At 40.6% G+C, this 19934-nt stretch overlaps 1 protein-coding gene across 2 annotated transcripts in view; it reads right to left on the reverse strand.

Annotated features, from left to right (window-relative positions):
- The window catches only part of LOC115356151 (exostosin-1-like), a 257153-nt gene extending 239551 nt beyond the window's left edge, over positions 1-17602 (reverse strand). Inside the window, exons 1-3 of one of the 2 annotated variants that reach the window (XM_030047193.1) lie at positions 17496-17602; positions 17339-17459; positions 16256-17007 (exon numbers count right to left, since the gene is read on the reverse strand). In XM_030047193.1, coding sequence (XP_029903053.1) covers positions 16256-17007; positions 17339-17459; positions 17496-17602 — 980 coding nt within the window. Of the gene's footprint in view, positions 1-16255; positions 17008-17338 lie in introns of both variants that reach the window. The other variant, XM_030047192.1, reaches the window with a different exon arrangement.
- Positions 17603-19934: the final 2332 nt, after the last annotated feature.

A 19934-nucleotide genomic window follows, 5' to 3' on the forward strand; every position in this document is an offset into this window, starting at 1 on the left:
GCAAAAAAATTAATTAATTGCAAAGAGACTCATCTCACAGTGTTCAAGCCTGCAGTGTCACCGAGTGTGTGTGTGTGTGTTTGTGTGTGTGTGTGTGTGTGTGTGTGTGTGTGTGCAGGCCTGAGGCTAATGAGAATTGACAGTACACACACACACACACACACACACACACACACACACACAATTACCCCAACAACTATCTAAAACACCGGCCCATCTCATCAATCCGTGTACAAATAACATAAATCTACACTTTCAAATTGTAAGCAGAGCATACACCAAAGTCCAATTTTGCATGCAGGTGATACACTTCATACACCCATTCATTTCTGTGGAGAGTAGATGTGTAGTCATGTTAGCTAACTAGCTAACATGAGATCGACCTCAGGTCTCCAATGTGTTTGACTGATCCTCCATGCCTACCTATCTCCTTACATAGTGTTTGTTGCTCCCTTTATACTATGTCATATTACCAGCAGCTCTATTACACACTTTGGTGTGCTCCTGAGTTGACATAATTCCATGCAAAATTGGTACTGTTTCATATGCACTGCATGCAATTTTAAAGTTGTAAAGTCGTGTTATTGTACGCAGATTGAAGATTCAGATTCAGATTCACTTTTATTGCATCTTAATCAAATGACATATAAGAAAGAACAAAAATCTTAGGTCTTGCCTCCCATCGACACCAGCAGCAATAGTAAACAACAATGAAAAAAAGAGAGTGGGATGATAACTCAGCGATATGATATGTTAGCTCTGTCTTGATGCTTTTGCTTAGTGTGCTAAGCACACACACAGCTACATAATCAACTCACCTTCATTCCACTTTATCACACCAAATAAAGCTCCGTTTCTTCTCTAAACGTAGCAGCCAATTTGACTGCCAATTTGTCAGCTTTGATTAACTGTCCAGTGATCAAAGCAAACAGGGCTAGTTAAATTTCCTGAATCAGAGTTGGGTATGTACAACCAGTACAAATTGGGATCCTGCTGCTGATACATCCACACCGAAATACCAATAAGCTTGGCGCTGCTGGAACATGAACGTTCAAAATTATAACCAAAAAAAGATCTCATTCAAAAGATCTCAGGCAAACCCACATGTGCTGCTTCCACCAGCCAGTACAGTGAAACCTAAATAAGCTTTGACGTACTGCAACATTTAGAACTGACATAATAACACAAATAACAATACTTCAACAACAGCTTCTGCTTCTACTGCTGCTACTACTACTAAGAAACTTTATTTTAAATAGCACTTTTCCAAACACAAAGTGTACTGAAAAGTGTAAAAATAACACAAACCATTAAACTATCTGCAAAAGCAGTGAAAGCAAGAGAAGGAATGTAAGACCAAGAGAAGAACATAAAAGTGAACCATAAAAGGGAGGTCAGAGATAATTAATTAAAAGACCATTGCATAAAAGTGAGTCTAAAAGAATGATAAAGGTGATAAAAGATGATGTAGACTTAGCAGCCACAGATACTTAGGTCAGTTCAGTAACAGCCTCTCACCTTTAAACTAGACTGTTGACAAGATGTTTTACTGTCGACTTTAAAACAGGAATAGGATCCTGTCTCAATCTGTCTAATATAAAATCTACCTTGTATAGCTTGAAATAAATGTCAAATCTTCATTTCAGTTCTGAAATTCACAGGTAAGTAACAAAAAGATGCTTGGACTCGAGTAATGTGATTTTGTGTTTTGTTAATGATATTTGGAATGCACTGTCTGATGCTGGGGGCAGATTAAAACCCATACACTTTGGTTAAAATGCATGAGAGTGTTGGTGCATTACATTGAAGTGGAGTTCAAAACTGTGAGGCACAAAATCAAGGCAGCAGTAATTTGAACCATTGTGTTGTATATGGCATTTTGTTCAGCCAATGTGAATCCTCCCAATTCAGTCCAGTCAATTTAACCTGCCTTTTCAGAATAATCTGGTTGCAAGTTGTGGGGACTGTCAGCATCAACCGCATGTAGACGGCATCAGCAGTGTTCACCAAAGAAACAATGTTTTAGTGATTATAATGATGTCATTCTCTTGGGTGCGAAATGGGTGAATTAAAACTGCATTTTTTCTGCTATTGAAAACAATGCACATGTCAATATGTTGACCAGTATGTGCACCTGAACATATACTAAACATGTTCAACACACATCATCAGTGCCTTCCTCTGAAATCATGAGAAATATACAAAAGACAGGGTTTATTTGATGATAAAACAGTTTAAGTATATAAGCCTTTCTTATAATTCCCATTTTTATTCATGGGGAATGAGCTTTAATGTAACTTGGTGCATGCCAGGTGGTAGTTTCTGCAGACATTACAATTTCCTCAATGACATCTTCAATGACATGCAATAGAAAATAATCCCACAGAAAAATATTGCCAGCAGTAAACCACACTTCTCACCAAGAACTGTAAACATGATGGTGGCCTCCAACCGTTTTGATGTCACGCATAAATTTTGTTTCTCTCCCAGTACTGATGTGAATTCTGGTTTGTCAAATTAAACAGGCTAAATGGAAATAACATTTCAATATGTGTTTTTTTTTTTGTTTGTTTGTTTGTTTTTTAGGAAATGTAAAATTTGCTCTGCAACAGTCATTTTGTTTGATTAAAGACCATTGTGGAGTATGCCTTACAGAGTAATGTGCTCCTCGCCATGTGTTACACCAATGTTAATTGCTGGAAAATAATCACACAATAGTTTTGAACCTCTCAGCTTAATGTAACACTGCATGTTGGTGCATTTGTATATTTATTGTTGTTGCAGTTAGAATAAGTTTTACATTGTGAAAATTGTAATAGAGTAGTATTAAACTGTTGCCAGAGATTGTGTTTTAAGTGTCTCAAAAGAGAGTTTTAACAGATATCCTCCAGCCAATTCAATTATATCTAGTGGCTGTATTATAAAGGAATTATAAAGGAAGTCTTTAAGATTATCTGTAATATAAATTCCTGGAACTACTGAGACAATATTCGACTTGATTAGAGCTGGGCAATTCACAATTCAAAGTCTGTACCTCTCAGAGGTTCAATTCTCATAATCATACACTAATAAAATAGTACATGACAAAATTTGGATATACTTCTGATAACTTAGAAAAATGGTTTAAATCAGTATGAGGGCATCCAATGAACATGTGTTTCACAAAGACGATGAAGATGTGCTGCCAAAAAAGTTGCATCGTCAGCATATAATGCTATTTTTGTTTCTATCACATAAGGTTTTAATCCTATTTTGTGTGAGTTACTTCTGATTTTAATAGCAAGAGTTTCAACGCATAGCAAACATGGAGACAACAGACATCCCTGTTGTGCTGCTCTCGACTGGGTGGAACTATTAGATAAATATCTTTTTTTATTATTTTATTGCATGGTTGGTTGTTTATACATGACATTCATCCATTTAATGAAAGTTTTCCTAAAGCTAAAAAAGCTGGGGAGATTTAAGGATAAAGCCCATCTTACTTTGTCAAATGTCTTCTCAAAACCAGCGCTACACATAAAGCCAGATTTGTTTATTTTCATAAAATCCAGTAGCATCAAAAAGATGGTGAATGTTATCACCAGTAAAACACCCTTTTATGAAACCTGTTTGATCATTTTTTATAATAGCATCTGTCATTCTCTGAACTGTCAGCGCAGTACATTTGGAAAAGATCTGCGTAACACAGCCTCTCTCCTGCTTTTACAGGCTGAACAGATGTGTGGGAAACATGATGGATTCAGACCACAATCCATCCTGCCAAGCTGTGTGCCCCGTGTTTTACTGCCACTCTAATTCCTTCCCCTCTGTCTCTCACAGCAAAGATGGATGGCCAACAACCTGGAATGACCCACACCTCTACTTCAACTCAACTGATCATCAGCTCTTGGCTAACGCTGACAAACGGAGAGAGAGAGGAGACAGAGAGACCCGGGGAGAGAGAGACACTCAGCAAACAGCAACAGAAACATTAGAGACTGAGATGGTGAGAGGAGCGGAAATGAGAGAGCAGAAGAGGGGGAAAAATTCTGTGATTGAGTTGAATTGTGTTCCTGGCTCATTTTCTCTGCACGGAGGAAAGGCGAGTGATGTATGGCCGAGTCAGAAGGCCAGCGACACTTCATACAACAACAGAAAATGACATCCTATACTGCAGACAGACAGCATACCATCAGACATTGTTTTCTCAACCAAAGTGATTGTTCTTCCAGCAAACATAGGTCCCTTTTTTTCTTTCTTTCTCTTCTCTTCATCTTGTTTTTAGTTTATTGTTCTGTTTTAGAGATAAAATGGATATGGCAAAATACCATCCAGCCTAAAGCACTTTATCACTGTTTAAGATCATCTCAGATAGGCAAATTGGTGCCATTTTCTTGTTTGATGTTTTATACATTTCTCTGCAACTAACTACCCAAGAGTTAAGTTACTGAGGTCACTCAATGATGAAAAAAAAAAAAAAATCAGTAATCTCAACAAAAACACTAGCTGCTAGGTTTTAATGTCTACCCCTAAAAATAAATAAAATCCTTCAACAATGTTAAGCTCCACTGCAGCTGCAGCTGCTCTCAGTGTGCATCATATTTATTGACTTTACCAACAGAATAGTGGAATTACACACCAAACAACAAAACGCCAACAAAAAACATAATGTAAGTCACCAATCCCTGATTTTAAAGATGTTAGTGTGTTTTAGGGTGGAATTTTCCTTTAACTGAGTCAAAATCTGATGTTTTTATTGAGGTAAGAGAGAGCAAGAATCAAGCAAAATTACTTGTAATCCATTTGGCAGCCTTATTAGTGCAGCATTCAAGACCAGTGTTCCCCCCAAGCTGATAGTTAGATGATCCAGGTCCAGTGGACTTGATAGACAGTATGCTACCTCAGCACCATTTTCTATGACAATATTCTGTTTCTATAAATATGGGAACCTCTCAGTTAGATACAGGAACAAGCTGAATCAGTTGGTTGGCCAGGCTACTAAAATCACAAACAGCTGCAACTCCACCTAGCCCAGAACTACAAAGGCAACACCATGACGACAGTGACTCCCTCTGCCCCGTTCACTCATCATCCCAGCAGATGCTATGGTAGAAGGAGGTAGAAGCCTCAAGGTCCCACTAGCGAGGAAAAATAATTGCAAAAGGTTATTTGTGCCCTCTGCTGCGGCAATTTTCAGCAGAAAGTTTTAAATATTTAATGAACTGTTAATTAATATTGAGTTGTGCTTCAGTTTATTTTTGTATTATTTCAATTTAGTTCACCATGAACCTTTCTTAAGGACACTGCTCTTGGTTTTAGTGCTTTCATTTGATTGACAGAGATCTTTTGGATAAAAACTAGAATGAACACTTAGTTAAAAAGTCCTTTTTGGTGTCTGTTATTGTATCCTGTCCCTGAGCAGCCCCTTACATAGGCCTACACTGTGCTCTCTTTGCACTTCTGTCATTGAAGGTCTGCTATTAACCTATTTTTAAATGCTATGCTGATGTTGTAGCTGCAATCCTCACATGACCAATGTGTGATTCAACATGGCAGTGCCCTAATGGAAAAGTAAAAAAATAAACATTCCCTGCCTTGGATTACAACAATCATTTAGACCCTGGATGAACTGGAAGAATACACTGAGAGCAAAAAGGACAACCCAGACAATGCTGTGATTGACAGTCCGGCTGGTGAAAGAGCGTCCAAGAATTTTCATAACTCATCCACCAACACAGAAGGTCTATTAACCAACAATACTGAGATCAGTGAGATCCTATTCTGAATAAACTCCCAACTCGCCACACTTGACGCCATAACAGGACTGCAGCCTGGAGTTCAGTCAGTCAACAGACTGAAGCACTCAACAAAGCAAATCACAAGCTACAGTCAGCTGTTAAAACCATCCACAAGCAAATGAACATAGTTCAAAAACAAAACAAAGGGCCTCATTCACCAACTGTTCTTAAGATCAAATTTGTTCTTAAAACCGACTTACACAGTTTTCAAGAAGATTCTGGCACTCACCAAAGTTTTCTTACACCCACTAAACAGCACTCACAGGCACATTTCAGGTTTGTGCAAAATAATTGGCTGTTGTGTTTTCTTCAAGTCTGTAGTTGTATAATATTATAATTTAACTTCATCAGTTGTGCATCCTTCTCCAGATACACCATTTTGTTACTTTGAATTCACCATTGATGCTAAGTATGAGTTCTGAGTACTTGCACCTGAAGGATTACAGCTGCATTGCGCCATTGCAGCATATCCTGTCATGCTGTCCCTTGTCATGTCAATGCACATGCACGTGTGATCAGTCCAGAGCGCCACCAGCTTCAGACTTGCTTTTGGGCATTCTTGACTTCTCTCAATTTGATCAGTTTCTGCTCGTGATATCTGTTTGTGCACATGGGCGTTTATCATTGCTAATTAAGGTCAACTGGCACGCGCTTTTATTTCATGAAGGCAGTGAGTTCATCAAGAAGACAGTGTGAATGGCTTAAGAACTCATCATGAATCACATGGAGACTTGTCTTAGCATTAAATTTAAGAAAAAACTTAGCTGCCGACGATCCTGAAAAAGCCAGATTCAGATTCAGATTCAGATTCACTGACTTTGTCCAAACATAGCGGAAACTCCACCAGGCACCAGAGACGGTTAAGAACATTGTAGCAGCACCAAGTTCAACGTCTTGCACCGAGAAACCTGGATTCCTACCACCCCATCGCCGCTAAATTCAAACTTTCTAAAGATAAAGTGGTCAGAAGCAAGGGAAGATAACTAAGAGGAACTGATTTTGGAATGAATGGAAATCGAAGAAACACGCAAACGACTGTTCCTAATTAAAAAGAAATTGATAACTGTCAGAATTATTGATAAGCTATACATTACTTCCTGGCCACTCTAACAAATATTTAATAAATAGTGATGATTATCTGCAACAAACAGATCTCACCGTATCTCTGTACAACTATTAGTGTATTAATAACCTCAGTGTTTTGATAAATCCCCCTCCACTCTTCTTTTTCTTGCCTCCTTGGTGTTGCTTTCTACTCTTGCCTGTTTAACTCTATTTTTTATATTTAGTCTCTGTGTGTTTGCACTCACGTGTCCTCTTTCTTGCACACCTTTTTTTTAGTCTACACTGTAGGTCTCTCACTGGTGCCCTTTGCATGTGGTGAGTGATCACCTGCACTGGTGTGTGGGGCAGGTAGGGGATCATCGGCCCCTACTGGGCTGTACACTGAGAAAAGGGAAGAAAAAAGTAAAATTAAAATTAAATAAAATAAAATAAAGCAAAAATTAAAAAACATGATTTGGAGGACATGAGGGGCAAGCTAGCTCCTCTGGTGTGAGGGCTGCCCAAAACATAGCTACCTCAATCAGACAGACAGGCTACCTCAATGCAGATAGGCTAATGGGAAGCAGGGCGACTGGCATGGGCAGGCCTCCTACCTAAGGGTCTAGCAGCTGCCCATGTCTGAACCACCCATCCCAACATCCCCATTATTATTCTTTGCATTCAAATAACCTTAAATCAACTTTATTGTGCAGTGTGTAATCCTGAGTGGGGGCTTTTTCCTTTGTGCCATGCCTTGTCACCCTTTGCACGGCGACCCGTCGTCATCACATCTCAGGTGTATCGGTGTCGACCCCTCTTCACCCCCGATGCCATCAGCCACCACTCCATTCCCATCTCATCCACTCACTCACACCCAATCACCCCACCAGCACCGCCATGCCCACAACTCACACAACTCCCATACACACACAGACACTGACATACACAGCAACAACACCTTGCAAGTATTTTATAAATAGCATGCCATTTTTTGGTCGAACAAAGCTAGCAATAACATTTGACCCATTTTGAGCAAACCGGCCATTTTCACCTGTTGGGCCACATTTGGTGTTCATGAGGTTTGGAGTTGTGTGCCTCAGAAACCAGATTATGTCCAATGCAATACAGCCAGGGAAACCCACAAATGTTTACAAACCCAGGACACATCAGGCACACAAATTTGCTGATGTAACCAATCCAACCTCTGACCTCTGTCCTGTTACTGTTGCACCACTGTTTAAAACTCAATACTTACACAGACATGACAAGAATATCTCTAGCCTATTTATTTTGAATTTTAAAAAGGTACAACTATAATAATGATAGAAGAAGAAGAGGAAGAATCATCTACTTATGCTTGACAACACAAATTCCCTCTTTCCATCTGGCCAAGATTTGTTGTCTGTTTCCAAGGCAACAGTCTCTCTTCAGGTGCGATTCAAAGCGCGAGCCCCTTTGAAGCAGTGTCCATCGCCTAGTATGGCTTACTCTGTATTATTCTGGGAGAATAGCCACTAACATTACTGATTGCTGGATTGAATGGGCTTTTAAGATTCCACAGTGTCCCAGTGTCTGATGATTGTTCTTCACAATGACTTCTTGGCCATTGATGGATTAATTTAAGATTAAGATTTTCCTGTGAACACTGACAGGGTGTCAGCTATGAGAAATGCCAACCCCGTGTCACACTAAATGTCAATCCATGTTTCCTTTCACAGACCAAAGAAGAACATTAACCTCTTTTATGTACTGATTGGCCACCTCGGATGAGTTAAATCCAGTCGATAGCACTTCTTTTCACGAGCCAACCACCTTTTGCACACAGGAAGACGGCAATCTTCGATCTCTCAATGATTTGAGCTGTTGTCCCCTGCTCCCTGGGAAATCAACTCATCTTTCAGCAGGAGAAAAGCCCCAAGAAGAAAGGCTTGAAGTGTTTGTTCAATTCCCGTTTCTTTTCCATCAGTACATATACTGCATGTTGAGATTGTTATTCATTATATATCCTGATAATGTTTGTGATATGAATTTCTTTTTAATATGTTCATTTCCCAGCTACAGCCAAAAGTGGTCAGTACATTTGCAGCACGTCTGCAAGTTCGCTTCTCTCAGCTCTGTAGTGTCAGAAGAAATACGAGAGCGGAAAAAAATAAATAAAGAGGGTCTAACCGATTCAAATGATACATACTGGCAAATTTTTATTAACCATTCAAAATAAGCCTGCATCTAAAATGGGCCAATTTCAATGAATACCCTGGCTAAAATGCTTAAAAATCTAGTCATTACAAATCAATTGACTGTTCCGGCTTCTCTGAGCTCTAAATTTTCGAAGTAATTTCTGCCAGCAGCAGGCACTCAAAGAGAACTTCCTTTGCTTGCAAATCTGCCCAAAATACATGGCGATTTTTTTTTCATACCAAATCCTGAGTGAAACTGTGTTGCATCTAGCAGAGAAATGTTTTACCCAAACTTTTTCTATTAAAAAGTCTGAAAGTGTTTAAAAATATCTATACTATAATTAACTGATTCTTCACATTCAAGGACATTGCAGGTTTATACAATATATCAAAGATGTTTCGCTGATTTAACTGCATATGCTTTCAGGTCAGTTTAGTGTTTAGTCCAGCCAGGGAAGGAAGGGGTAGGAGCAAAGAAGAGACGAGAAGATGAGGAGAAGGAGAAGAGGTTGAAGGGAAAAAATGAGAGAGTAAGGTGAGGCAAGGAGGAGGAGAGAGAGGGATGAAAAGCGAGGGAGATAAGGACCAACAAGGAAAGAGGACTTTGACTTTTGATGTGCTTTAATAGAACATCCCACAGCAAAACTGGAAGGAAATAACTTAAAAAAAAAAAAAAAAAAAAAACATTCACACACACACAGACATCAGCAACAACATCAGACCTGAATATACCAAAATTCTGCAGTGACAGACGCCCACAAGGACCGTTGACATTTAATAACTTCAGACCCTCTTCTGTCATCATACACACTGTATTCTGCAGGTGCCAAGCATTCACGGACGTGACAGTAACTTGGTTTCCATCCAAGTATTTTTAGGTGTACAGGTTGCATTAAAGGAACAGTGTGTAGGATCTAGTGGCATCTAACACCAGAATGCAATAAAATGTCAGTACTGCCCACCCCCCCTTTTCCAACGCTGTTCGGTCCTGTAATGAATCACGGCATCGTCATCGTCATGACAAATGAAGTGACAAGGTCATTTTATTTGACATTTAAGATATTTAGACGGAAAAAAGCTGTATCATACCTTATACATAAGATAAGAACATTAATGTTAGCTGTCCATTTTCTTTACCTTCTTAGTCCAGTTCAAGTTCATTGGTCCTGGTGCCAATCCCAACAGGAAACTGGACAACAGCCAAGGAAAGCTGTCTCTCTCTCTCTCTCTCTCTCTCTCTCTCTCACACACACACACACACACACACACACACACACCTCTGTTTTGGTTTTAGTTTACATTTTTCTCCGCTCTTCCTCTGTCACTGTCTCTGCACTGACTTTCATATAGCTGTCTGTTTGTCCTACATATTGCTCTATATCTCTCATAGTTTTATCTTTATATAATATATATTGTATATTTTTATCCTGTATATTTGTGGCCTTATAATGCTCCTAGCACAGTCTGGAAACCTACCAGACAAAAGCTGTATGAGGAGTGAACCCAGCTCTCAGTTTTGTATAGGCTCCATACCTGAGGAAAGGCAAAAAAAAAAAAAAAAAAAAAATGTACAAGATGTCATCTCCTGTCCTCACAGCTTGAAAGGTTTCCAGCTGGTAGAAGCATCCGGATGCCAAGAACCACAAAAAACTCTCTTTAAGAAAACCTTTTATACCCAATGCAATTACTTTCCTTAACTCATAAAATAAGGAGTTTTAGTACAAGGCCAGGCCTTGAGATATTTTTACTGATAGCTGGACTTCTTATGAACTGAATTGATATGATTCATTTGAATTCTGTGGTTTGTCTGGTGGCTGCTTATGTCTGAATCTGTGTTTTTTGGGTGTCTTTTATGTGCATATGCCATGCACTGCTAAAGAAAATTTCCATTTGTTGATATTTAAGTGGGATGGAAACATCTAATGTCAGTATTTAATCTGTATCTAATGTCATTTCTGGGGACAAACTCCACATACTCCATTTGCACACATTGTTTAGACAGCAGGTGTCACATTCGGGCATCAAGCAGTAAATAATATATTTTCTGTATTAAATAGCTCACCTGTCCACGTGTCCTTCAACTACCTGACGTTGACGCTTGCCTGATCTATTTTTGACGAGATGCACAGAGTCTGTGGGAATTCCCACCGCAGGTCTGAAAATACGGTGTAAACAAAACAATGGGTGAGGAAAGACTGATCATCAAAGTGGAGAAGGATACAGTCCTGTACATGTTGGGACTTTAAATACAAACTGAGGAACGAAAAAGATTTGAAACGTTCAGCCTTGATGAATCTACCATGTAGGCTGTTTTTTGCACTGCCAATTTTATTAACATGGTTTTAAAGTATCTTGCACAGAAATGATTTTGTTCATTTGCTAATCATCTCAGGTTTTTTTCTGTGTATGTCACAATCTAGAGGTGATTGGTGAATGGCTGTTGGTTCCATGGTGATTGCTGGTTCACTTCGTTCTAGCTGATGATACAATGACAGATCTTATCAGAACAGCAGGGGGACCTTGACGCTCAAAAATTGATGTGACACGTCCTGTTTGAATACAGTGTGAGGCGTACACAGGCCTTCTCTTTCAGCATCGCTGTATAGCCCAGACTGCCTGTGAAATTCTCAGTTGCCAAATGGCCAACTGAGATGAATGAAGCCAACAAGGAAATAATGAGCTAAAATGACTTGCCAATCTTAAAGACACTGAAGTGGAAAAGATGTGAAGGAGAGGTGAGGAGGTGAAGATGAAGAGAGATGATCAGGAGGAAGCAGAGATAGGAAAGGAAGATGGACTGCTTTTCTTGTGCATGGACCAGACTGGGTCATGGATTTCCTGTTCTGTGCACCCTTTCATTAACGCCCATCCAGCGAAACTCACAAGCAAGACACCTCTCATCACGTCCGACCACACTCTCACTCCCGTCCTCTCTCCCTTACTTCTCTCTCACTCTAAAGGCTCTCATGACCACAAAAGCCGCCACCAAAGACTTGAAGGCGATTTGAATCAAGCATCTTATCTGGCACTCAGTAAATTGAGCCCTCAGCCTCCAATATCAAACATTCTTTGGGGAGACACTTCTTTACAGCGAGCCTCTAATTGGTTCTGCTGGCTGTTATCTGCGTACAGTAAAACAGCCTGAGTTCAATCCAGCGCAGCTCAGTGGGAGGTGCGATCTCTATCTAGCCCCTTCATTCGCAGCTTAATTCAATTGGAGGGCAATTATCGACTGCTCCAAGGCTTCAAGATCCTCGGCGGTTTCTGTTCCCATCAGGGAGCCTCGCTTTGTAGGATCCCCTTTGACTGCACTTGGTGATGTCTGTATCAATGTGCTCTGTGTAAAACACCAGAGTGGGGAATTTGGTTCTCAGTCACAACGTAAGACTCAAAATATAAGTTATGTTGAGTCCTGAATGCTGAGGTTAGAGTGTGCGTTTAACCCAAGGCTGGGCAATAAGTCAATTTTGTCATTTAATGCCTCAACTGAATCACATTGTGATAATACAGTAATTTCGTGATAATATGACACATATTCTTCTGTCTAAACTCATGACAAAAAGTTGTTTTTTTAAAAAAACTCCTGCCACCCATTCTTCTTTTAAGCGATTTGCTCTGTCCTTGACACTATGTAAGAAGCAGCACCTGGCATGTCCAAATGGAGCGCACTTACGGCAAACTGTGATTCCGTGAGTGAGTGAGTGAGTTTCATTATAGTTCTAGGTGCTTTGCATCTAAAAAAAAAAAAAAAAAAACCTTAAGCATATTATGATATTAATTTCAACCATATCATGTGTCACTAAGTAGTGGGGTTGTCACAATACCAGAAATTCAGTAGTCGATACCAATGCCAGTGAATTTACACGATTTTCAATACCTGTTTCGATACCACAGTTAAAAAAAAAAAAAAAAAAAAAAGCCTTCAAATATTTAACAAAAAACCTAAAGAACAACTTTTTAGATTGCGTTTCAATTGCAGTATCCAATAGTAAGTAGAAAACAGTGAGTAGGCTTACACATAAGTAGAAAAAGAAACAACTGTTTAACAGGAAACTTCTATGGCAACATTTGCATATCTTTTTTTGCGAATTTGTTATTATCCCGAGCATCCGCCTCGAACACAAAATCCTTCCACACATGACTCTTGCTGTGTCCCTTTAGGACAAACTGAGGCGAAGCTGCTGTCTTTCACGTGTTTGTCTGCCGGCTGGAAGGCGTTCTTCTTCGGCACACACTTGAACAAGCGCAAAGCGTATGTATACTTGCCCTGTCAGTTCCAGAAGAATATGTTATGGCTCGCTGAAGGCTAAATCTAAATAAATACTAAACCTAAAAAAAAAATAAATAGGTACCTACGGGGCCATAGAAAAAGGGGGTGTATTTTTGGACCAGCGGCATAGACTTGGCACCGAAGCATCAGTTCTCATGACATCCCTACTAAGTATTAACTTTTGACCTGGTACATACCATCGAATGAAAGGCCTACTGGTTCATTTCTTTGCTCAGACAGTTTAATTTTTCCTGTGTAATAACTATATTAGGCCACATACATATATAGGTCGCTTAGAGGTTAATTAAACCTGGAATGGATCAAGCTTCTTCCTTTTGTTTGTTCATTCATTACACACAGACAGACAGACAGATATGGCAATTTCATTACCTCCACCAACGTGTGTGAAGGTAATGGAATCCATCATTGCTTTTTCATACTTGCAACCACAAAAATTCCAAGAATGGAGTTTTGTAATACTCAGTGTTTGTTGCAATATCCAATAAGAAACTGATATGAAGTGTCCTCATTTTGATTCAGTGACAATTAAATCCTAAAAAAATTTAAACTTGCGAAGCGAACGTTTCTCAAAACCTGAAACCAGAATTTGCCACAGTTAGATGTTTTTGGTACAGATGTGAGGATACCAGTGTTGCTACTGGATTTCAGGCCTGAGGCAGTCAGACACAAAGATGGAGTTTGGACTGATGTATTACGTATCTCATGAAGGCAACTCTTAAGCTCTTTATGTTAATCACTGTAGTCCACTAATTAGTTTGTCATTTTTCACCATTTTCGCTGCTTCATGAAATATGCCATGTACACTGTTGGGTTTCCTCCTCTGTTCCTTGTCGTAATTCTGTAAAGCAACTCCATTGTGGGATTTACAAAGTCACTGAAACTAAACTGTGCTGTATTTCTTCTTTACCAAAAGCTCCCAGGAGCCACATGTGACCAAGAAATGTTTATAAATGTGTTCTATCAAAATGGTGAAGGTGTAAATCAGATCCTGCAAAAACCATCTCTGCTGTGTCTCTCTTGTTCTGTATCCTCATTAACCTTTAGTATTAAGGAAGCTCCAATATGCAACTTTTGTCCCTGTGACAGGAAGTGCATTGTCAGTCCCACCCTCCTCTCTATCAGCTGCTCAAGTTCTTTAATTCATCTTAATGAGTTGCTTACTTTGCAATAACATTGAGCTTGAGTCTGAGGCAACCAGCATCCATAAAGCCGCCCATAGACAGACACCACATCCTGTCAGTCTGAAATAAAATAAAAAAAAATACTGATATACAGCATTTCTCAGCATTTCACGTTGCTGTGGTTTATTTTCTTACTGCTTTCAACCTGTTAGTGTTGCAGTGACTTCAGTGCTCTGTGGTTGCTAGCCTCACCTTGATAGTCACAAGCACCTCACCACTCATCATGCACATATGATAGCCTACATGCACAGAAAACCGTATATACCCCAAAACATACTAACATCATCATAAAGTCTATTTCAGGCAAAATGGAGAGTTGGTATGAACACAAGATTTATATGTTCTCAGCATGTGAGCTATAACTGATACAATAAGATGTTGGTCCTGAAGTGGGGACCAAAATCTAAAAACTAGTTATGGATACATCACCAAGGGTCACAATATAGCTGAGTGCTGAACTTTGCAAAATATGGTAGAGGTCTATATGACTACCAAAAGTAAATAAACAGGCTGATTTAAAAAAAAAAAATAGACTATAGGTATATGGTATCATGCTAAAATGTTCACTATTAATTTCAGCACAGATGCTTCCTTTAAAATGGCCAGTTGCTTGCTGTGCTAAGAGTGGAAACTGTTAGGTAGCACTTAGCAGGATTTTGGGTGCACAGTGTTTTGCCTTTGGATGCAGGCAATATCTGAGCCTGAAATATGCAACAGATGACTCTACAGCAAACACACTCTGGAACAGCAAGAGAGGTTCTCGTGTCACTCCCATTTCACTCTACACGCATCGGTTTCCCCTCTTTTAGCTGTCAGTTTTCACCCCCGGAAAAAAAAAAAATTCAGAACGTGAACTTCTCTCCTCAGCTCAGATCACTTTTCTTTCGACCAACTGCTGAGCTGACAAAACTTTTCTTCTCTCAACAGTTGATGCCTCTCTGCTTCTCTCTCACTCTTGCACATGAAGACACTGTCTCACGCACACACACACACACACAAGACACACATACACACATCATTGAAGTATTTTGTCTCAGGAGCACGGCAAGCAACTCTATGGGAAAGCTCATCTCCCATGACAATTCTGAAATATTTAGCATAAAAGCATCCATCCTGCTTCAAACAAAACCAATTTATGAAGAGACACTCCATGCATCGTGCAGTCCCAGACATTCTCAAGCAGAAGCGCTTTCGGCCAAAATATTAATTCGGCTGAGGTAATGATCGATGGTGGTAACATGCACGTCCACTCCACACACACAAATGCAACCAGCATTACTGTGAGAAAACAAAATGATTTCACAAATATTTTTAAATGTGTTATATTTGACTTATCCCACAGCAAATAAGAGCTGATAATGAGATGGCAGCCAATAAACCCACACTGTACGGTTCTGCAACAGAGAACAAGCTCACTGGCCCCTCTTTACAGTGGGATGGACAGCAGACCTCAATCAATTCAACTCTACAGTGGCAAAGACCAGCAAATACATCTGGCACTTTGAAAACAGCTCATACCATATCATATTAATGGGACATTCCTGAGATATATGACCTATGACACATAAATATATGTCCAAAAACACTAAGGACTTATGAAATTAGTGGAAAAATCTAAAAGACAACCTGGACAAAGACATTAGACAACCTGAAAACCAGAAAGGACTGCATTTGTGAGCTATAAAAGACACTAAAATATTATGTCGAATGCCACTAACAGATCTTCAAAACATCAACGCTCTTTCCAACAAAATCCAGATCGAAAGGTAAAAAAGTAGGCCTTACTTTGCGTATTCTTCATTATCTCTGTCACACCGAGAGTCCTTGTGTTTCTCCCAGTCCTTGCCATGTTTACAAGTGGTCAGAAGTATAATATCTTCCCCATTATGGATGTGATACAGAGCGTTCCTCGTCTCTGAACCTATGCCAGTCAGGTAACGCTTCCCTTTGAAAACCAACAAGTACTTCCTGGAAGGTGGAACATCGTTAAGTGTCAAATAACCTTTGCCACCTCCTTTCAGGGGGTGATCCTTAGAGAACAGAGGGATAGAAATATCAAAATTTGGTCGGAAGTTTACCACATCCACGCTGGCCTTGGCCAACATGGCTTGGCCCACCTCAAAGCCCAGATCCTCTGTGTAGTCTGGCCAGGTGCCAGAGTACAGGTTGAAGATGAGGTGGTTCCTGCCATCATTCCACGTTGGCAGGTTCTGAATGCGAGATCTCACGTTCTGGATGTACTGAGCCGATAGCTGGTCCCTGTCCAGGGTGTCCACCGCCAGAACAAAAAGACATGCCCGCGAAGGGTCCGTGGTATGGAAGCGAGACTCCTCAATTACAGACAAGATCTTCTGGTAGCTTTCAGAGATCTCGTCCCCTCTCTGTGGTGGGTAGATGTAAACCCTGAAGCCTGACTGGCAGCGACTGAAGTCAAAGCAGGTTTCCATGCGGCAGCGCCTGTTCTTGTAGATGTTGTCACAGATTGCCCGTCGTTCACGGGGAGAAGTGTGCTGGTGATGGAGCCGAGGACTGTCCTCCTGCATGCACACAAACACACATAAACACAAATGTTTACTTAGGTAAGTATGGCATGCCTGATGAAGCCCATGTGGCGAAACGCGTTGCCAAACTTCTAACAAATAAATCAGATTAAAGTGACAACATTGTGTGTGGTGGAGCCCTTCTTTCTACTATGGACTTCCTTCCTGAGACCACCAGCACCAATGTGAAGTTCTGAGCTGTGCAGGGCAATCTACCTTTTTGAACGTTTGCTTAGGTAACTTTGGGGGACATTACATAACATGTGACAAAGATTTAAAAAAAAAAGAGCCCCACAATTCAAATCCAGTAGCATTATCCTTCATCTACCTCCTGCTCTCCGTCCTCCAGGTAAGGCTCCAGCAGGTGGCTTGGCTCGGGCCAGCGCCTGGGCTGTCTGGATGGGCTTCTCTGGAGCTGAAGCTGAGGCCTAGGCTGGTAAAGGTCCTGGCTGTGGTGGTAATACTGGTATTCCTGCTGGTGGTACTGGTACGGCTGCTGCTGGAACTCCCCGATATGTAATCCCCACAGATAGACGAGGAAGACAAGACCGGCCCCCACAGACACGAGCAGGTACCGCTTCTTGGCCTGCATGTGTGCTGTGGGGGGAGGAGGAGGAGGCGGTGGGCGTCAGGGAGGGAAGGGGAGGGGGCGAGGGCAGCAAGAAAACTGAGGGAGAGAAGGAGAGAAAGGGAAGAGGTGCAACAGCAAGAGGAAAAGAGAAGGAGCAGGAAAAGTGTGAGGGGAGGAGAATGATGGAGGGAAAGGCAGAGAAGTATGACTATGAGGAGGAGAGGAAAAGGAGGGAGGCAAAAAAAGGGGAAAGAGGATGGTGAGGTAAAGGAACGGAGAGAAGAGGAGCTGAGGAGGAGAGGAAATGAGTAAGAGGGAGGAGAGGAGCGGGATTGACAAGTAAAAGCCGGACAAGTTAAAGAGGAAAGGGAGCAGAATGAGATGAGGGTACAGGGCAGACAAAGAGAAGGAGCTGGATGAAGTAGGAGGAATACAAATCAAGGAAAAGGAGGAAGGGGGAAGAAGAAGGAGAAGGAACTAGGAAATGATGAGGAGAGGGGGAACAGGGAGATGGACAGAGGTCTACTCGACCCACAGGGCGCCCTCTCTATCCACAGCTCGGCATCTTGGGACTTGGAGTCACTAAAGAAAAATTCAATGAGTGGTCACAAACTAGATGCAAATTTGGCTCATATACGTTATATTAGATGTACTATACATTAGATGCAAGATGAAGAATGTAACACTCGGAAAGATAAGCTTGTTTTATTATTTTTATCCTATTCCAGCATTATACATTATAAATATACAACTGATTTAGATGAAAGACACATTGGATAATGTGGCTAAAATTCACAGTTTTTTATCTCAGTGACATTGTGACACAAAAAAATACATCATAGCTTGCCTAGAAAAACTTAGTCCGTTAGTTTGCAGTTGCAATATCTGGACCATGCAAAATGTCACAAAAATATACATCATCTCATGATCAACGATCACCAATCACTATTTGATTATGGATATGGTATTATATGAAAGTGTAAAAATGGAACAACATGTAAAGTTCTCTATGACATATATATTAATTGAGCCTATAAATGTAGTACTTTAATGTCTTACAACTTACAGTGCATACCAGCTTCACTTGCGTAAAAAGTGCATTTTATTTAAAAAAAAAAAAAAAAAAAAAACTGTTTAGCTATTGTCCATGTTTTGTCGTAAGATCTTACATGAAAACGTCAACTTAAATGGCCATTGGCATATTTGTGCATGGCATGATCATGCAGCCTAATTTGATGTGGTCGTTTTTATCGTGATGGAGGGCAAAGTTAAAGTAAAAAAAAACAGTCTGAAAGACACTTCTTAGATCCGTGTTTGGCAAGCTACGAGTAATTTATGGCATTGATCAAATAACGTCTTGTCATTCATCAGACCGTGTTCAAGTTTGTCCCCACAATCAGGTTTGGGAGTTTCGGTGGCAACAGATCCAGGAATTCCACTGGCAGCGTTCACTCTCCCATTGATGCGATCTCACTCCACTCACATTACAATCAGAGATGTGCCAATTTGATCTTGTTCTTACTCTTCTGGATACAACGAGCTTTCATGAATTTATTAGGTCGTAAATTCGGCAAACACCGGTAAACACCTAATCCACAGTGCAGCACTTCTACTTCCTTCTACACTCGGAGCCGATTAATGTTCTTTTACTATTCAATCAAAGTATGCCGTATGTCCTCTTGGAATTGTAAACACACACACACACACACACACACACACACACACACACACAGAACTTAAAGTTTTACTAGTTGTGTTTAGGGAACCTTTGCCGATAAGCAAGGCAGCAATACACTGCCAGTCTACGCTTGGCATAGCTGTTCGTCTATTAGAGAGAGGTACGTGCCGGGGCACCCTGGCATCTATTTGACTTTAGTGAATCTACGTATAAATTGTGATAAACTGGGTCAGTAGTTTTTCACAGTGAAGTTAACAACAAATAACTGTCATCATAGCCTACCTGTTTACAGGGAACACCTGTGGTCCCGGGAAGGGTTCGTGCCCACTGCCTTCCCCTCCAGCCTCAGCACGGCTCCGCAGTTTGGACACATTATTCTCCCCTGAAACTCCCGATCACAAATTCACAAAACTCTCCAGAATGATATGTAAACTCTTTTTGTGGGGTATTCACTTAAGTCTGCGTCCATAGAGAACCCAGACAAGCTGCGCTGTCATCCTCTGCCGCGTCCCGGTCACAAAGTTTCCAAGACGAACACCCCCCGCAAAAAAGAGCGATCTCCAGGTGTGCCAGGCTCTGACTGGGCGAAAGCGCGACTGGGCTACCTCTCAGTGCGGTACGTATCCACAGTGTGAATTTAAACACAGAATCATATTTTTACCCTCCAAAGGACCC

Source organism: Myripristis murdjan, chromosome 24 (genome assembly GCF_902150065.1).
Source record: "Myripristis murdjan chromosome 24, fMyrMur1.1, whole genome shotgun sequence".
Taxonomy (NCBI): Eukaryota; Metazoa; Chordata; class Actinopteri; order Holocentriformes; family Holocentridae; genus Myripristis; species Myripristis murdjan.